The following is an 18327-nucleotide window of genomic DNA, read 5'->3' as shown; positions in this document are numbered from 1 at the left end:
TCCCTACTCTTACCTCAGTGCCTTTCCATACAAGCATAATCCAATAATACTGTGGCGTAGCTAAGCCCTCCATGCCCTTTAGTAGAGAGAATCAAGGAGGTCTGCAACCAGCGTTTCAAGATTGCACAGTGTTTATACTCGAGCAGATAAACAAGGAGCTCCGAGATGTTCGGCAGTCTCCTGAGTTTGCATATTGTTGAGTAAAAGAAGAGCGTCAGTAGAGACAGGAGCCCTGCCTCTGGACTCATTCCACCCAGGATGTGGGGGATGACATTGACAGCTGAGAGCGAGTGTTCAGCGTTTAACACTGATCACTGTGTTCTCTGCTGAGCTTGACAGATCAATAGACTGCCAGCACAGCAGGCCTCTGGGAAGGAAACCGACATCACAGCGGTGTCACTGCTGAACCTCTTAACGGTGACAAACAGTGAAACGAGTATGACAAGGAGCCTATTTTCAACTTTCTCATGTTGCTGTTTAAAAGCCTAATTAACTGTTTGAGTGGATGTGAGAATGGGTGAGTTGGCATGCTTTGTTCTGTGACCTGAGGAACATTTAGACAGCTGGAAAGCAATGACTTCTTTGATTTGAGACTTAATTTACAGTCACCTCTGTTCAGCTTGGATACTGTATGATTGTGCAAGTCCCCTAACCTCTGCAAAATGATAACATTGACAGCATTGGCCTGGCTTGTCACATCATGCTGTGGTTTTTTTCATGGCGTGAAAGCGAAAGGGAGTTATAAATTTGTTTACAGAAGTAATGCCCATCATGCACATGCTTCCAATCATGCTTTTGTGTCCAGGTTTCCTCCAACAGGATGAAATAGTGAAGAGATTTCACCTCTCAGTCCTCCCCTTCCTGCTAATGGTGACTGCAGGTCGACACAGATCTCTTAACCTGAATCTCAGACAGAGCTGTGATGAGCAAGTTAAAATCAGATCAGTCTTCATTTTTGACTTTTCATCCAGGAAAGTGATGGCAAAGTTGTAGTACATGGGCCAGCAAGGTTATACATCAGTTGAGGGCATCAGATAGAAGAGGATGCAGCTCTGCTATCTGTCTGACTGCGTCGAAATACAGCTTTTCTCCCTCTCTGCTGTGGCTGATAATGAGTAAGGGATGCATATCAACCATGATGTCAAATACTCCTCCCAGGTAAAACACACTCTGATTCTGAAAGTGTTTGTGACTGGCTAATTGTTCACTTTTTAGTCCATTAGTCCATTTGTCTTTGGTCAGGCTCATGACTGCATGGAGCCTATGGCAGCAGGGAAGCAGCTGCTATATGAGAGGTCAAAGGTCAATCACATAGCTAACACAGATGGATGGATTTTAAGATTATGAACCGCTGGCCACAGACAATAAAAGGTACCCACCCCAGGAACATTTTGAAGATTAATCATAAGTGGTGCTGTTGGTTTTAAAACTGTACCTTTAAGTTCCTGCCACAGTAGCTCCACACTGACATATGTATTTTTAAAATACTAAAAGTTACTATACAAGATATTCTATGATAATATATATATATATATATATATAAATCCTGTGGTCCTGGTTATATTTTCTTAAAGTAGAGCTGGTCAGCTATCAAATATGTTCTAGGTGCTATTTTCATCTTGGACTTTCTGTAGCTTAAGCACACACTGAGCTGCTGTACCACCAAACTAAACTAAATATAGATCGCTAAAAATAAATCAGACTCTCAATCTGCAAATATTCAATATTAAAGGATCAGAAGCGAACAAATGTGATATCCCTGCTGAGGACTCTCCAAAGAGAAATTCCAGTAACAGGCACTGTAGCGTCACTGGCTGCGGGGCCCCCTGACTCACTGTGCCTCTGTGCCGGTGTCCAGTAAGTGCATTCAGTTATCTGCCCATGTTTTCACACGCTAATATTTGTACAGTATCTGAATATGGACTATTTACAGTGTCCAAGCCGCTTGAATTGCATGTCTTTGGATTATAGCAGTAAACTGAAGAGCACAAATTTAGAGGCAAGGGATCCCAAATTTTTATGAAAAGGCTGAAAACATATCAAACTTCTTTAAGTTTTCTTTGTGATGATTTAGTATGCCTTGTACGTGGATACTTGCGGATGTCTTCCTGATCTGCCCATGCTGTCCTCCACAGAATCCCATTGCTACAACAGTTTGTCTTCGGTTGAGAGGAATCTGGCTGTTCTATATGAACTGACGAGCGCAGGCCAAGCACACACTGTACATGTCAGTCGATGAAATGTGAACTTTTCTCCTCTCATTACATTGCACCACTTGGCTTTATGTGATTATATAATGTTATATAACTTCAGTATCAGAGATTCCTCCACTGATTGGGCTCAGGCCTGATACTGTCTCGAATGCATGCCTCTATTTAGAAATCAAGTATCTTTTAAGCAAACGAGAATGCTGTTCAATCTTCAGAACGGTGGAGTTAACAAACAATATTTTGTTTAGATTGTACCTGCTGTTGTGGATATGGTTTCCATCGGCTTCAGAGCGGAATAAATGATGGGTTTCTTTCTCCTTTCATGTAGGAATTCAGTAATTAAGATATGAAAACAAACAGATTAGCTAGAAGAGAAAGAATTTCATTATGAAAACACATTTTTGTCATCCAGTTATAATGAGTCATTGCAGCTCATGTGAGCATCTGGGCTGCTGAGCCTCCTCATCCCTCATCACCTCACTGTGACTTAATAATTCACAACTTTCTGTTCATCAAGGTGGACTCAATGCTCAACTAGTTCTCTTTGCACTCAAATCCTCACTACAGTGAGCACACCCGTGAAATATAACCATTTCTCCATTCAGATTTACATGGCAAGTCTTTAACCACAAAAACATGAGTGGTGGCTTTTATTTACAGAGCAATGTTTGTCTTACATTGGCCAACAAATGTGTTTCTGAACAGGCGTTGTGCGCCCTCTGCTGACAGTTTCTGCACCTTCGCTTCGGCTTTTTGCCAGAGTCAAACACGCCTTAGGAACAAGTGAGTTATACTCAGGTACAGTCCAGTGCAATGTTGACCTATTTGTCTATGTCAGTAGTTTTATTCTACACATTTTTCGGGTGTAGCATTTATTCGTCACTGTGCCTTCATGACATGCTGAATGTCATTAATTCAGTGTTGCATGTGCTCCTAAATTTTAAATGTCCCATCTCAGACAAGTCAGCAATACCGAATTCAAAGACTCATTATCAAATGAAGAATCATTATAGCATCATTCTTTTGCGTCAGAAGTTTGTAACTTCATGTGTATGTATGCATGTGTGTGTGTGTGTGTGTGTGTGTGTGTGTGTGTGTGTGTGTGGATATTTGTGTTCTGTCTGAAGCTCATCACAGTCCTCTGCTCCTTGTTTTTGCTTCTTGCGGTGTTTCTTGGTGTGGACAGGTGCCTCCGGTATGCTGTGGGCATATTGGCAGCATCGTCATGTCTGTACACCTCAGTGCCAGTCTGTGGGGGCAGCAGGCACGCTGCTTGAAAGAGCTGTGTGAGACAGACAGACATCAACAATGGCATTTAGCACATGAGAGTTCAGCGTCTGTCAATAAATTTCAGTCTCATGAAAGGTGAGACAAACTAAATACTGAGGTGAATAAACTGGTTACTAATCAAAGAACACAGTTGGAATATAGTCATCTACATTATTAATAATCAATATTATGATCATCAATATAAAGTCAATGCTGCTTAAACATGAGCTCATCTGTCCAGTTGCATGTTCAGATCTATTATGATGGATTGATTTGTGTCTGCTCACATGCTGAAACATGAGAGATGACAGTGTTGATGGTTGTTTTAGAGGCTCTTTGCTCATTCTGCTGGTCTTGAATCAGACCACCTGAAGGAAGAGGAGAAACTGAGGAAGGCAACATAATAACGTCTCAATTGTGACTGTTGTACAAGGTCAGTACAGTTAATATGCTGTAGAATTTAAGTCAGTGTCTTGCGAGTAGCAGGGTCTCTTACCCTCTGTTTTGGCTCCCTCTCCCAGCAGCATCTCCTGCAGCAGGCTGTCCATTCTGGCTTCACCCAGCAGCTGTGCTAACTGGAGAGTCTCCACCATCTGCCAGGCCACACTCTGTAGTGGAGGCAGGAGCAGCAGCAGCTCCCCAAACCGTCCCCGCTGCTCACAGGTTGCTTCTTCGAGAAGCAGCTGGGCCTGGAAACGCAGATCTCGAACTGCCTGAGGAAGCTTCAGGCCTGGACACTCTGCAAGACAAAAGTAAGAAGACATATAGTATACTGAAGAGCAGAGAGTACACTGTAAAGAAAAGGCTATAAATGCACTTAAGTAAAGGTTTTATCGGGGAAAAATTCACATTAACAATGACTGAAGGAAGGGACAGGACTTTATCCATAGAGATAAGATCAGTAAGACGAGAATATGATTGTTGAATAAGAGACAGACATCTGACTGAAGTTAAGAGATGGGGTTTAATGCACCATTTTCAAATTTTATATTTTAACAAAAAGTAGGTTTAAGTTTTTGCTAGGTGTAGAAGCTCAGAGATGTGCGAACACCGTTTTTCTTTAATTAGAGTTTCAGGGTAGCCAATTAAATTGAAAGAGTCCTCTGTGGTTACCAGCATCTCACTGTAAAGCATCCTTTTCTCCACAGAAGATGACAGGGTACAGATCATGTGGTAATGAGGTGAGAAATACAAATCCTGTTAGAGATCTCAGCACTGCCCTCATGTGCAGCATCATCTTTCCATTGGCAAAGGTGTTTCCTGATGGCTGCAAGTCCTTTTGAAAAATCAAGCCGAGTATTTTTAATGAGGAGAAAGAAATAAGGCAGCAAGATTCAGGCTCCTTTCTAATGGACTATGTAAACAGAGTGGGGTAATTTTAATTTTACTTTAAAAATGGGTTTTAGCTCTTTAATTACAAGAGATGAATAAATATTGATAAAGCAGAAGGGACAGTCTTTGTTTTGCTCTTTTCGCTAGTCGGAGATCTGGTCAAATCAAATGCAGGATATTGTTTTTTGTTAGATTTGTTACTTAGTTTCCTTTGCAACAGGCAAACACATCTTTTAACCAATCACTGCATCCCCAGACCACCAAGAGTCCAGTGGCGGATAACAATTAGAAATAAAGTAAGACCATTCTCTAAATTTCCAGACAAAGGTTTTGCTTTGGTCACCCTGATATCATTATAATCAAACCTACTTTCATATCATAGAAGCCTTGTTACTTGGTATTTAGAACAGAGGGGTTCCCCTGTATGTATCACTATAGGTCATAAAAGCATTATATATTATATATTCTGTGGTATGTTGCGCTATACTGGAACTATGTATTGATCAGGTCAGATATGCCATCTGACAGATCTGATTATTTATTTAAAGACTGATTTCTGACTTCTGTCTGTTAAGTAGTCACAGCAGAGCACGGTATAATGGGCATAAAAGAAAACAATACTAGTAGTTTTTACACTAAGAGCATATAGAAACACTTTTAAAGGCGATGATTGAAAAGATATTTGAATAAAAGTTCTGTCATAATCTTTGCTGTGCTGAATCAGTTTGCCAATTCAGTCCTCGGGTCCTTCGGTCCTCCAGCCTGCCTCTGCTGCTGCTGGCACAGGTAAGTAGGTCATTAAACTCAGCAGGCAGCCACCTCTGTTGTCTGCCAAGGACTTCACCACATCCTGATATTATTAGAGAATCTCCCAAAACATGCTGAAGCAAGACCACTCAGACTAAACTTCTGACGCAAAAGGCCAAGAAAATAAACAGATCCAAGAGGGGACGTCAGAAAAGTTAACTCTTTGTCTGGTACAATGGATGAGATCAAGTGGCAGAACAGAAATTACAATCCACAGTCACCCAGTCGCAGACTGACCTGGGGAAAAGAAGACAATGGTTCTGAGACACGCAAACTCTTTGTCTGTGATGTCCAGCTCTCTGAGAGGTTTGACCAGCTCCTCTTGGATTCTGAAAGCCAGTCTGGACACCGCTACCTCTGCACCTCTCAGGGGGATCACAAAGTTGTTACCTGCTCAAAAAAAACCAACAAATCCATTCATGTGCAAGATATCTCAGCCTGAAGATTGCTGTAGACACATTAAATGTATGGCACATAACTGAATAATGAAATAAAACAGCACAGAACCAGAGGGAGGTTTTATCTGTCCTACCTAGAAGGATGAGATTGTAATACGGTAAAGAGCGTCTTGCTGCCCCCAGGATAAGATGTTGTGCAGAGTGGGTCTGCAACAGGGTTATCTGCACACACACATACGCAGGCAGCATGTAGCATGCAGCTGTAACATGCAAATATTGATCAACCAAAGCAGCAAAAACTGCTAAATGTAAAAACAATGCATGAAAGTATAAAGTCAGTCCCAGTTGTACCCTGTCATCTATCGATAGGCTACAGAAATCTGGGATGTGTTTTGCCCATTCCACCAGCAGGAGGAGTTGCTGCTTCATGGACTCAAACATGACTCCCACGCAGGCTGTCTTCTTGGTGTTAATGTCATGATTCCTGGGTGAGACTGGAGCTGGGAACTGAGAGAATTCAATGTATAATGTGAGTTCACAGTGGGCTCGGGGATACTGCAATGTGGGAATGAACCACAAGGTATGTGAGCGTGTATGTGAGGGGGGAGATAAATGGGGGATGAGGAAGGTGATGATGCTGCTAGGTGTGTGAGTGGTTTGGCACTCAGAGAGCTGTGAAGGTTAAATCAAGACAAGACAGGTAGAGGTTTTTTTTCCTGTTATAGATCAGCAGGAAACAATGCTGGATGGAGGAAAAAAAAAACAAAACAGCTGCATATGCCATAGCAACTCATTTGCCAATCATATAATTTTTTTCCCCTCACATGCAAAAGCACATATCTGGTTGTTATTAAGCATTTGAAGGTAATTGAACATTGGCACACAATCCCAGACCTAGTGGTGCAATTAAATGGGCTATGATTAGATAGGGTCCCTCGGCAATTTTGTCATTTCTAAGGAGTAACTGAATCCAGCCTACAGCTAGAACATCCACGGAATTTAATGACTGCTTGTCTAAAATGTAACCTATATCCTCACCGTCTCTGGCCTCCATCTACATGACCTCCAGAAATAGGAAAGGGATCCTTTGGCATATATGAGAAATATAAGTATGGGATCTTAAGCAACGGAGTGTTACCTGTTGCACACTAGCTTCTGCTCGCAGCAGCTCACTGATGGACAGAGTGCCCACTGTCTGCCACTTGGCTCTGTGATTGTTGATGCAGTCTCTCTCATTCTGCACAGCTGGAGATTAAAGAGAGGAAAGAACCATCAGAAAAGTTTCTTGGCTTCTCCAGACATCACCTCTGCTGCAAACATCTCCTGAAAGAAAAGACCTACTCTTTGCCTCCACAAGGTCCCTCTGTCCTCTGTGACACTGAAGCTGCAGTGCAGGCCAACATTAGCCATGCCAAATGGTGCCTACTTTGCAAATGTGGCAGAAATTAGTGAAAGTTTTTTAGGAATCTTCAGAGATTCAGTGCACATGTTTCAGGATGTAAAGTTATGTGATGTAGTTAAATGTTATCGCCTTAAATATGAAATAATTTGGGAGTCGATGTGATGTGGTATAAATGGGTAGAATGGTACATTTTGTATATTTCAATGCAATGTTTAAAATATAAAGAAATCTGCATTTTAATTTAGAGTTTTTACTGTATGTTGGTCATACAAGTACTTTGACTAAAAAGTAAAAAGCACAAAGCAGAAATTTTTCTTTAATGCTGGCGGAAGGAATCAGTAGCATTGCTACTGTGTCTCTTCATTCATCTTGTTCTTTCTATTACAAAGTTTCTCCCTGATAAGAAAAAAGTGGCGGTGAGGAAGAAGACAGAAGAAGACAAATTTAGAGAATGCCTTTTCTGATGCACCCTGTAAAGTACGTAGCGCCCTGAAACAAAGTTGTAGAAGGTAACGTTTTAATCCTGTTGTGTAGACCCTGCTTGATTTGATATATCTCGATTTGATAGTCCGATGTTGACGACAGCTTCTTGTATTTGCCACTGACAATAAAAAAAGGGGCGTGGATGCTTGATGATGTGGATTATGTTTAGCGGAGGAGATGCCATCATATGTTGATGACCCCTCTGTGAGAGTCATTAGAAACAGAGCAATCTGGATGGCTGCAGACTGATTCCAATATGGCTCTGCAAAGTCAGACAACAGGACCGAGTGTCAGAGTAATCAGTCATCAGAGCTGTCCTCTCAGCAACCAATCAGGAACATATTAATCAAACTAGAGGAGGAGAAGGAGCGGGAGGCTCCCTCTGTGCTCCACTGACATGGTCCTGCATGACAATATCCCAAAATGAATCTTCTGTGGACATCAGTTGAGTCTGGATTTGGAGGGAACAACTACAGGAAGTGTACTCAGAGGAACTCTACAGAATGAGTTTTGTTTAATGCTCTACTTTAAGGCTTGTGTTTCTACCACATGTATTTCTGGTTTCATGTGAAAGTGATATTACAGCATTTTATGCAAACTGAGCAAATTAGTTACATAAACATTAAAATTAGTGGGCCTGGCCTTCACTTCAGGGGGTTGTGAGCAGCATCTTTCCAGAAAACTGTAGAGCAAATATTTGCTTATGCTCAGCCATGGTGAATATTCATGTGTAGAGACTATTCATCGCTCCTCTGATTGCATTTTTTCTCCCTGCTTATCTGTGGGAAGATAAGGCCAAAGGTATACGCATTGAACACAATCACATACATGGAAATGAATCCATGGCACACTCATTGTTGCTCAAGAAAGAAAGAAAAATATGTTTTCCTTTATCAAACCACCACTCATCTTCTTGTTTTTTCCATAAAAGTAAGACATGGCCTGCTTTAAATACATAAGGTGAATGGTGAAATTGAAAGGTTTGAATATATACATGGACCAGCAGAATTTAAGCACTGAAAGTGCACCATATTAAATAAAAAAGAAAGCTGCGTTAGAAAACAAAAATATTTTCTCTGACCTTCTTTTCTCATTCCAGCCTTGAAGCACTTTTGTAGTCTGCAGTAACGACACTGGTTCCTTTTGTCTCTGTCCACGATACATTGCCTGTTGAACCTGAAAGAGACATGTAGTGTACAAACAGATTCACAGCTGTGAGTTTTACAGATTTAATCTTGCATTTCTATAACACCGTTGGACTCACAATGGACAGTTTGTGAAAAATTAGCAAATGTGATGCTGCAGAGCAGGGGGTATCCTATGTTTTGATTTTCCATGGATTCTTTTTCTGTCCTCTCTACATTACCCACAATGCAACTCAACTACCAAGCATCTGGTCAGATATTGAGGTGTGAGGTGAGTAGTACTCCTGATGACCTGTGAACAGACTTTCACTTTGTGAAATCAGTGCTTTCCCCTTCAATATTTGTCAGAGGAAGACACAATTACTCATGTTGAATATTCTAAGTCATATTCTGTTCTTGAGCATTACATGTTGTGACCTGATAACTCACTACACACACTTTTTGAGGCGAGCTAAGACATGACAGGATCTGTCGTCTGCAAAGCGTTGCTCAATCAACCACTCACATGGGAAAGTAAGACACTCCAGCTATATCTCACCATGGATTTAGAGTCCTCTGTCATTATATACATGTTATTGCCTCCATGCCTGGACTAGTCCCTGTTAATGCGACATGAAGTTTCTTCGAAGATGCATCTCACCCTATACTGTGCAGTGGGTGATAACTTTCACACCACAGAATTACTGTTCACTTCAACCTTAAGAAGTTTTTTTCTAATTCTCAAAGTCATTGTTACCGCTCCTGTTGTGTATTGCCCGTCGCAAAGAGTTTATTGTAATACACCCGTGGATATTAATTATAAAATGAACACGATGTCTTTGAATAGTGATCTGTTGCATTGAGGAGGATCTACTCACCTACACTTGTAAGCGTGGTTGTTGCGAATGCTCCTCCTGAAGAAGCCCTTGCAGCCATCACAGCTGGATGCACCGTAATGTTTACCTGTGGCTCTGTCTGCACAGATGGAACACTGAGTCCTACCTCCATCAGGCTGTGAGAGTGACGAGGTGAGTGCTGACACTGGCGAGTACAAGATAACGTGTCTGATAAAATACAGTATTACAATATACAGTGAAAATGCCTGAGGAAAAGTTTGGCTAGGAGACAAGTGATAGACATTTGCATCATAACGGAGTGGGATTCTCTATGACCTTTGAGACATGGCCTCCTTTTATTCAGTTGCTAATGAATAAGTAAATATCTTGGAGTCTAAACTAATAAGTCCCACAAGCATCTGAAACAGATCACATGGCTGAGAGAGCATCAGCTTTGTTCAGAGCAGACAGGCACCTTGACAGAGACCATCATTCACGATCCTTTTCATCAACGGAGGCACATAATGAATCTTATTCCACCTCTGTGAACAGAAATAACCTTGTACATGGACAGAGCTTTGCAGCAAGGTGTTGATTGTGAACCTGTGGCCCCTGAGGAATCGCCTGGCGCTGTTTCATGGGTCTGGCAGGAGCAGTGGTGATGATAATAAAAGCAGGGTTATAGGTAGAGATATCACTGCTCTATTTGACTGCCAGTGCCACAGGCCTCGGAAGAGCACTGCTAGTTATAACTCAAGAGGAAGAGGAAACTCCCCATTTAATTAAAGCAGTTAGAGGTCAGTGGCAAGCCAAAGTCCACTGCTCTCCTCTGGCTAATTTTACATTGGGCGCTCTGTTTAAATTCAGTCTCCTTCCATGTTGCTCTAAATTGCATCCTGCCGGTGTTTGATTGCTGCAGGACTGTCTCTCTTAAAAGCACTGACAAATGCACATTCATGGTGCAGTGTGCTTCTGCACTGATGCTCACACTGTACGGACCGCAGGCTATAATGTATGTAAATTGCATATTTAGTTTAGGGAGATGAAGCAGCTAGGGATTACAATTTAACAAGGAAAATGCTTTCTGTGGTCAAAGATCAGTTAGATTGAATTAAGAGATTAGAATACATTTGCCTCACAGTTATCTGGGTTTGAAGAGCGGCCTGTTGGTAAAGCTTCTCCATTTAAAGTGGCAAGGAAAGGGCCTAATTCAACTCAGCAGAGCCCTAATTATAATGATGACAGAGGATAAGATTATGAAGGAAATTAGGTCAGAACGTAAACTAATGTGGGATGCTGCAACGATTAGTTGAAGGACAAAAAAATTAATCTGCAGCTATTTTGATGATTGATTTACTGTTTACATCTTTTCTTCAGCATGAATGCTGAACATTACCTGCTTCCAGCTTCTTTGTTGTAATGATCAGCGGCTTTTCTATCATTGGAGTGTCCTTTTGTTTTGGACCACTGATTGGACTGAGCAAGCAATTTTAAAGACCTTGGACTTCATGAGGGGCCACAGGTGGATATTCTCTTAAATCAATTAATGGAGAATATCATCAGCAAGCTAATTACTGATAAAAATAAGTATTAGTTGCAGCTCTATACTGGTGTATTTCCAGTGTGATTCATTCATAATCATTGCTACAATTTCAGCATTTTGACACTCAGGAGGCTTCTGCTTGTAGATCAGAGGGAGCTGAAGCTGCTATCATACCTGTTGTACGTGTTTGCCGTGGTCTCACCATCATGTCGTTTAAAGGTTCGCCCTTAGTGCTGCCCTGAGTGTACTCCACTTTAAGCATAGTCCCTGTAAGCTTCATGGCTCCGATGAGGCTCTATGGTTTGGAGGTGAACTTCCAGATCATTAATTCAGTCTTTCTTCATCACAGGTATCCCATGTATGGACCCAATAGCTTCCCTTCCTTTCAGTTCTTGGCAGCCTTTGTCTTTGTGATCTACTCTTTATGCGCTGAACATCTTCATAATGTCATGTTTAATACTTTCGTAGTGAGTTGAAAAGCTGCTCTATGATGGTCCACTCCAGTGACGACGAAAGTCAGTGAAATTTGGCCACTTTCTGTTTGCTTGTTTCTTATCAGTAAAAGATATCAAGGTGAGAGTTCAGAGACAGATAAACAAAACTCACCGTGTGGAGCGAAAACACACAGAATGCTGTCAGAAGGACATATGACTTACATGTTACAATACAGTATATTCATGACCACCACGAAGATAAATGTCATCAAAAAGGTCAATAAAGTCAAAGACAAGTCCAAAGGTTGCCTGCTGGGATGGCTTTTATTTAATTTTAGCTGAAAATTTACATGGTATTCTCTTACCTTAGACAATCAATATGGCACAGAAGAATGATACAGCACAAATAAACAGAGTGGGAGACTTTTGATAAGAGTACAGACGGTGCCTGAATAATCTTTGCTTTTAGTTTTGAGGGAAGTGATATTGTACAACACCATGCCACATCGCAGGGGGTGACATTTGCTTACAGTGTGTCGCCGTCTCCATAGCGTTGATAAAGAGTATTTTACTTTCATGATAGAGACAGACTTCACTCTTTTGTTCACCTTTGCCCATAAGTAGCATGTCATCATATCTTGGGTGTTATTGATCAGCACTTGAGAGTCCCACCACATGTTTACCAATGAAGCTAATCCATACCTCTTGGATTCACTGTTGAAACTTCAGAAAAGTCATTATGGCTTAGCAAAACTCTGCTCTGCATTGTTACAAAAGCCAAGTTACATTTGTCACTCAGAAAACAGATAATTTGCCACGGTGCATTCATTACTCATTCACTGAAAACTTGAAGAAACAGTTTGTATTCGTTTGCTTTGCAGTAAAGAGAGTAAACTGCATGGCGAACTCATGCCACGCTCTAGGAGGTAAAAACTATTTTATGGTTAATTTCTAGATGCAAGTGTACATGTTTATGTTCTGTGTAATACTCCAGTGTTGTACCATCAATTTTATTTTATTATGTGATCTCAAATATAAGACAGATGCACACTGTGTTCTAGATCTTAAGAATATGAGTTAGTGTGTGTGTGTGTTTGGACAGTTCTGAAAGAGAGAAAGACAGGGATAAAGGTGAATGTGATCATGCCATTTTTTTCTTTTTACAAATTATAACAAATTATATGTCAGACCACATATGAGCTTTCCCAGTACTGATATCCATCATACTTTGCTGTAATGGGATTTCCTGGGTGAGTAGCACTCCTTCCTTGAATGTCACGCTAGGCCGCAGGTCAGACCTCCCCTGGCAGTGGCTCGCACACTCAAGCTTTGTTTAGGTGATTGATAGATCATCAAAACCTCAAAGTCGTAAGAGGACTGCAGAGTAGGTTTCTATGCTCTGTGATATTCCATCAGGAGAGGGTTAAAAATGACCTATGAATATTGATTGTCTGTCTGTCACCTTCAAAATAAAAAAAAATGTTACAAACTACGTGCTATAACAATAAATTTCTCCTTTTAAACTCTCAGCAACTTGTTATGACTGAATATGATCTTAATCAATTACAATAAAAAAAATGTTAGATTTAATTTTGTACATCTGTGTTAATCGATTAATCCTCCTGGAGAAGGAAATCAATCATACAAATGAACATCATTCAGGAGTCATGGCAGGTCAGGATTTTCTCTGTCCACTAGGGGGAGAAAGAGTACACCATATCTGGCCAAGCAGCCTCAATTTTAATCTATGGAGGAGGAAGGGTACTTATAAAACACTTTTAAGGGTATGGTCAACTTCATGTTGATTGTTTGCTCCTAAACGCAGTTACTACTATACTTCATCATCAAAACATGTCAGCATTCATTCAAGTATTCATTTTTAAATAAATGTAAGCATTCTTCAGGTAATATTAATTGATGCATTTTGTAATTGATTAAACTTACTGAGATGTGTTGACTTAACCATGATTCATTTTCTGAAATGAAACATTGTTATTTTATAATCTTACTTTCCAGCATGCTCTGTATTTGGGTGAAAACTCTCCATAAGCCCCCCTTTCATTTGTTTGACTCAAATTACATGATGTAGACTTCTTATTTGTCCTTTTTACATATATGTTAGATGAATAGCAGGTCTTTTTCTATACTAGAAATAATACAAATTTCAAAAACTCAACCGTGATAAAAAAAATTTTTTTTCATCCATTGCAATCCCAACACATGCAAAATCACACCATTAGCTGTTTCAGGAATTCATCACAGAATAAAAAACAGGTGCAGGTACAGGACATCCATAAACAGAGCAAACTCTATTGTCTAGTAATTCATCATACCTGCAGGAGAAGGAAAATTCTGTCTATTCTCAGGCCCTCTCCCCTGCCCTGGTATACAGTCTGCCTGTCAATCTCTGGGCTCTGACTAAGTCCAAGTGTGACCCTCACTCACATAAATAATTCATGCTTTTCCAGAATTCACAATAGAAATAAAAGACAGGAGTGCCGCATAACAGACACATGTTAGAAAACACTAAATGAATTGAATAAGATATTCTGGAAATATTGGCTCTGAGGACCATTTTCTATGGAGCATTTCTCCAGACCAAGCAAAGTCTGACACATTTGTCTCAGTGAATTTGATTAATAAAGCCAGATCTCAAATCTCCACCTGAATACCAATGCAGTGATAAACCCTCGCAGATTAATATGATGTACGGAGCAGGACGAAAAAATGAAACCACAGCCTTTGGAGTTTCATTCAAAAATCGAGGGGAAAGTAAAACAAAGCAGCAAAAATTGGTCATAAAAGCATGGTAAGCGCATGATTTAGTGGGGCGATAAAGAGTGGAAAGGTGGCCATTCATCATGGAGGCTTGCTCACCAGGAGAGGGCCTGTCACAGACACAACCAGGTCTGGGAGGCATTGAGAGGGAGAGAGAGAGAGACAGAGAGAGAGAGAGACTACAATCTGTTTATTCCAATGTCTTTTCCAGATGGACACATACAGACCATAGAAGGGTGACGAGTGCTTTGTCTTTGCCGCTCTGCAACTCCTATTGTCACAGCAGTGTTGAGGGATGGATGTTGTTAACGGCAAAGTAGAGGACCAGACTTAAGGAGGCTTAGAGCTGCAGAACCAGATGATGGGAACACAGAAAGCTTTTTAGTGGTAACTCTACACTGTAACAACACTGGGGAATATAATGGAAACACAGACCCTCATCAATGAATTGCAAATACCTCTAAAAAGGGGCCCAAATTTGGCTTGCACTTACAGTGTTACTGGGTATTTGTGCTTAAGTAACTAATAAGAACCACAGAAGCAAAACTGTGTGACTCTCTCATGAATGTCATGTCTCTCTCTTCACTCAGGTACACATCAAGCCAGTGTGACAAGTCAGACAGGGTGCCTGAGAAAAAGCGATTTTTGTTTTTTACATCAGCAACATTTCTTGTTTGGTAGCTTCTTTTAGATCAGTGTTTTGGTTTTCTGGTCCCAGTTGCATATAATCATAAATTTGACATTTTACAGCTTTGCACTGATGATTACAAGAACAAGAAGAAGAAGTTTACTTGACTCTGTTATCAGGCTGAAACAACTGTCTCCAGTGGGTTGCACAGTAAGGATTGCTGCCTTTATGCTGATTATTTTTCTTGACCAATCTCTATCACAAAATAATTTAACCAGATCATTCAGGCTATGAATTTCCATAGCCTTTATATTTTTACGTTGATACAAAATGTCTATATTTTTTTGCTTTATTTTCAACGCGCAAACAAAACGTCACTTCCGGTTGTCGTCGTTGGCTTAATTGAAACAGGCGTAAGTTTGATAAGAAGTTAACAATCTTTATTGTGCCGAAGACGACAACTGTTTGTTTGAGCTGGACAGCAAAGGCTTTGATAAATCTGAAAAGTGTCTTAAAAACACCGGTAAGTGTTGTCGACCCGCCTTCGTTTTTTAAAATTACGTTTTAACATTGACTTCAGAAAAAAACGGCTCCAGGTTAACTAGCTAGCTCCGGCTAAGCCTCAGCGATGACGCTGCTCGTCAATGTAAATTAGCTGACGTTAAAAAAACCGTTTAACATGACTTTCAATGAGACTGAAGGCCATAAAACTGGGCAATAACCTACCAAAATTTTGGTAACTGTTAAATTGAACAGGTGTAGACAAGCAGAACAGAGGGACACCTGTCCATCACTGACAGGCTAAACGCTAAGCACCAGGTAGCTAAACCTGTGCAGGTAGAGCAGACATTTAACAAGCTAACAATTAACTAAGAGTACAACAGATTTGTCAGAAGATTTAGGAAACCTGTCTAAAGCTAACTGGTAAGAGGAACAGACTTCCACTCATCAGGTGTGCCACAAACTCAACACCATTTGGATGACTATGAATGTTCATGTTGCCTTCGGTGTGTATTTGATTTCTAGCTAGCTTGTGATTAGCCATGTTACTCTGATAAACCCATATTACACCAGGGGCTGAACTGGTATATTTGATGTTTTTAGCATCCAGTAGAAAGTAACTTGGTATTGCAGGTTTTATGACTTAAAAAAATTATGAAGCCTCCTGAAGACAAAAAAAATACTTAGGATTGTGTTAAAGGGCCAATTAAGGAGAATCAAAATGAGTAGTCACTTCAGTGAAAGTGCTGTGGGCAAAGGGTCTCTGATTTCTATAAAGCAGTAGATTGTACTGTATTAGAAACTGTTTGAGAATAACAAAAGATCATTTCAGACAACCTCATTTGTTTTAGGCTACAGGTGAGGTAGGAGAGATGGGAAAAATTGAAGAAGGAACAAGGAAAATGCCCTATAGACCATTAACCTTATGTAAAACAATTAATGATGTCATGCACTGGGTTTTAGCAAATGGCTATTTTCCACCTGTAGTCCATGAGCATAATAATAAACTCCAGTTTAACTCAAAGGTGATCCAGAGGTCCAGATTTTGTCTGAATTGCAACTCACCAAATAATGGCTTTCTTGACCAATGAGCTTGCTGCTGAGCAGTGTAAGTATGGGCTGTGGACTACTGAGAGTAGGGTTGGGTGTTATGACATTATAAACCGTGAGGTAATAAAAATTTGTCGACCATCATAAACTTAATTTCTTGGTCGGCCACAGTGACAACTGTGAGGTTGCCAGGCAACTAGTAGCAACTCCAGGAAGTCACTGCACCCAGTCAAGAAATAGTCCGGCACATAACCCCCTGTAAAACCACAAAACAGAGCTTTTACACTTAACTAAATTAGTGACCTTTAGAGTTGATTATAGGTAGATTTATTTCCTTCACATTTGACTTCATGCACATATGCAGAATGTCAGCCTGTCTCTCTTCACTGACATCATCTCATTTGTCTGCTCTTTATTAGTTCTTATTGTTTTAAGTTCATTTTATTGGCGCTGCTAAGATCGAGCCAAATTGTGAGCTACTGAAAGTGATCTTTTAACCGGGTGGCCCCTTCCAGAATCTCACTCAGTTCAGTGGGCCTAGTTTTTAGGCCTGTACCGGTATGTTTCCATTGTGTTCCAAGCTGACTCTGATACCTTTGCACGAGCATCACTGTGGACTCCTGTTGTGTACCCCTGCCAACAGTAGCTTAACTCATAACTGGAGCTTCAACACAAACAAAACCTTTGCTGCCGTAGCTGTCTTCTGTGTCTCCTCAGCCTTTTCTGACCTCAACATTTAACCAGTTACCTCCTCATCTGGCTGTGACTGCTGCCTTTGCTTAAGCCAAGCCATCGCTGAGCTGGAGGGATGTTTCTCCAATCTCTACCAAATAAGGGATGCAGAATGGTTCCTTGATTCCCTGGTTACAGCGGGTGCCGCTGCTCCTGCCTCAGCTGAAGCTGAGTTGGACTCCACTATTCTGGCTGTCCAGTTCCATGTTGAGGACCTCTGGTCAGAGCAGGGAGATAAACTAAAGAAACTGGCTGGCTCCACACCTAGACAGATACCTTGGTCTACACTATGTAGGAATAGCAGGGGAAAACAAGTCGCCTACGCATCCTTTTCCTCCTGTGAACTTCAGCTCACTAACCGGTGCATCCTATCAGGATTTCCCCCTGCTGACACCAGACTTCCATCCAACCTTGCCCCCGCAGCCAGTGCCCCCTGTTCTGGTGGCACCATCCGGCTACTCTGGCCACTGATTGAAGCTGGTTGTCACTCACACCCTGTCCCCTGGCCTGTGACAATATCTAAAACTTTTTGAACTAAGCCTTTATGTTGCATTGTCGTTTACCGAACAGTCGCAACAATCTGAGTTTTCTAAATTTCATTGCTGCTGTTGTTTGTCAAGTACGACAAAGTGATTGTAGTTGGGGATTTTAATTTTGGTGTAGATGATACAACAAAGTGATTTTATCAGTGTAACTGAGTCTTTTCATCTTTTGCGACATGTAAAGGGTCACCCAAACCTGTGTGCATACCCTTGACCTAGTTTTTACCTTGGGCAGGACACTTAGCCTGCTAAAACTGG

The 18327-nt window shown here is 40.9% G+C and overlaps 1 protein-coding gene across 1 annotated transcript; it reads right to left on the bottom strand.

The window, feature by feature from the left end:
- Window positions 1–3448: 3448 nt before the first annotated feature.
- hnf4b (hepatic nuclear factor 4, beta) lies at window positions 3449–11684 on the bottom strand. The gene is made up of 10 exons (XM_070965245.1): window positions 11577–11684; window positions 9904–10073; window positions 8983–9077; window positions 7155–7261; window positions 6368–6523; window positions 6151–6238; window positions 5856–6008; window positions 3964–4218; window positions 3767–3847; window positions 3449–3492 (listed from the first exon to the last, which is right to left on the bottom strand). Exons 1-10 carry the CDS (start codon window positions 11682–11684, stop codon window positions 3449–3451), a joined length of 1257 nt encoding a protein of 418 aa, XP_070821346.1.
- Window positions 11685–18327: the final 6643 nt, after the last annotated feature.

Source organism: Chaetodon trifascialis, chromosome 1 (genome assembly GCF_039877785.1).
Source record: "Chaetodon trifascialis isolate fChaTrf1 chromosome 1, fChaTrf1.hap1, whole genome shotgun sequence".
Classification (NCBI taxonomy): Eukaryota; Metazoa; Chordata; class Actinopteri; order Chaetodontiformes; family Chaetodontidae; genus Chaetodon; species Chaetodon trifascialis.
Note: the sequence above shows the minus strand (reverse complement) of the source record. Positions and strands in the feature narration are given on the sequence as shown.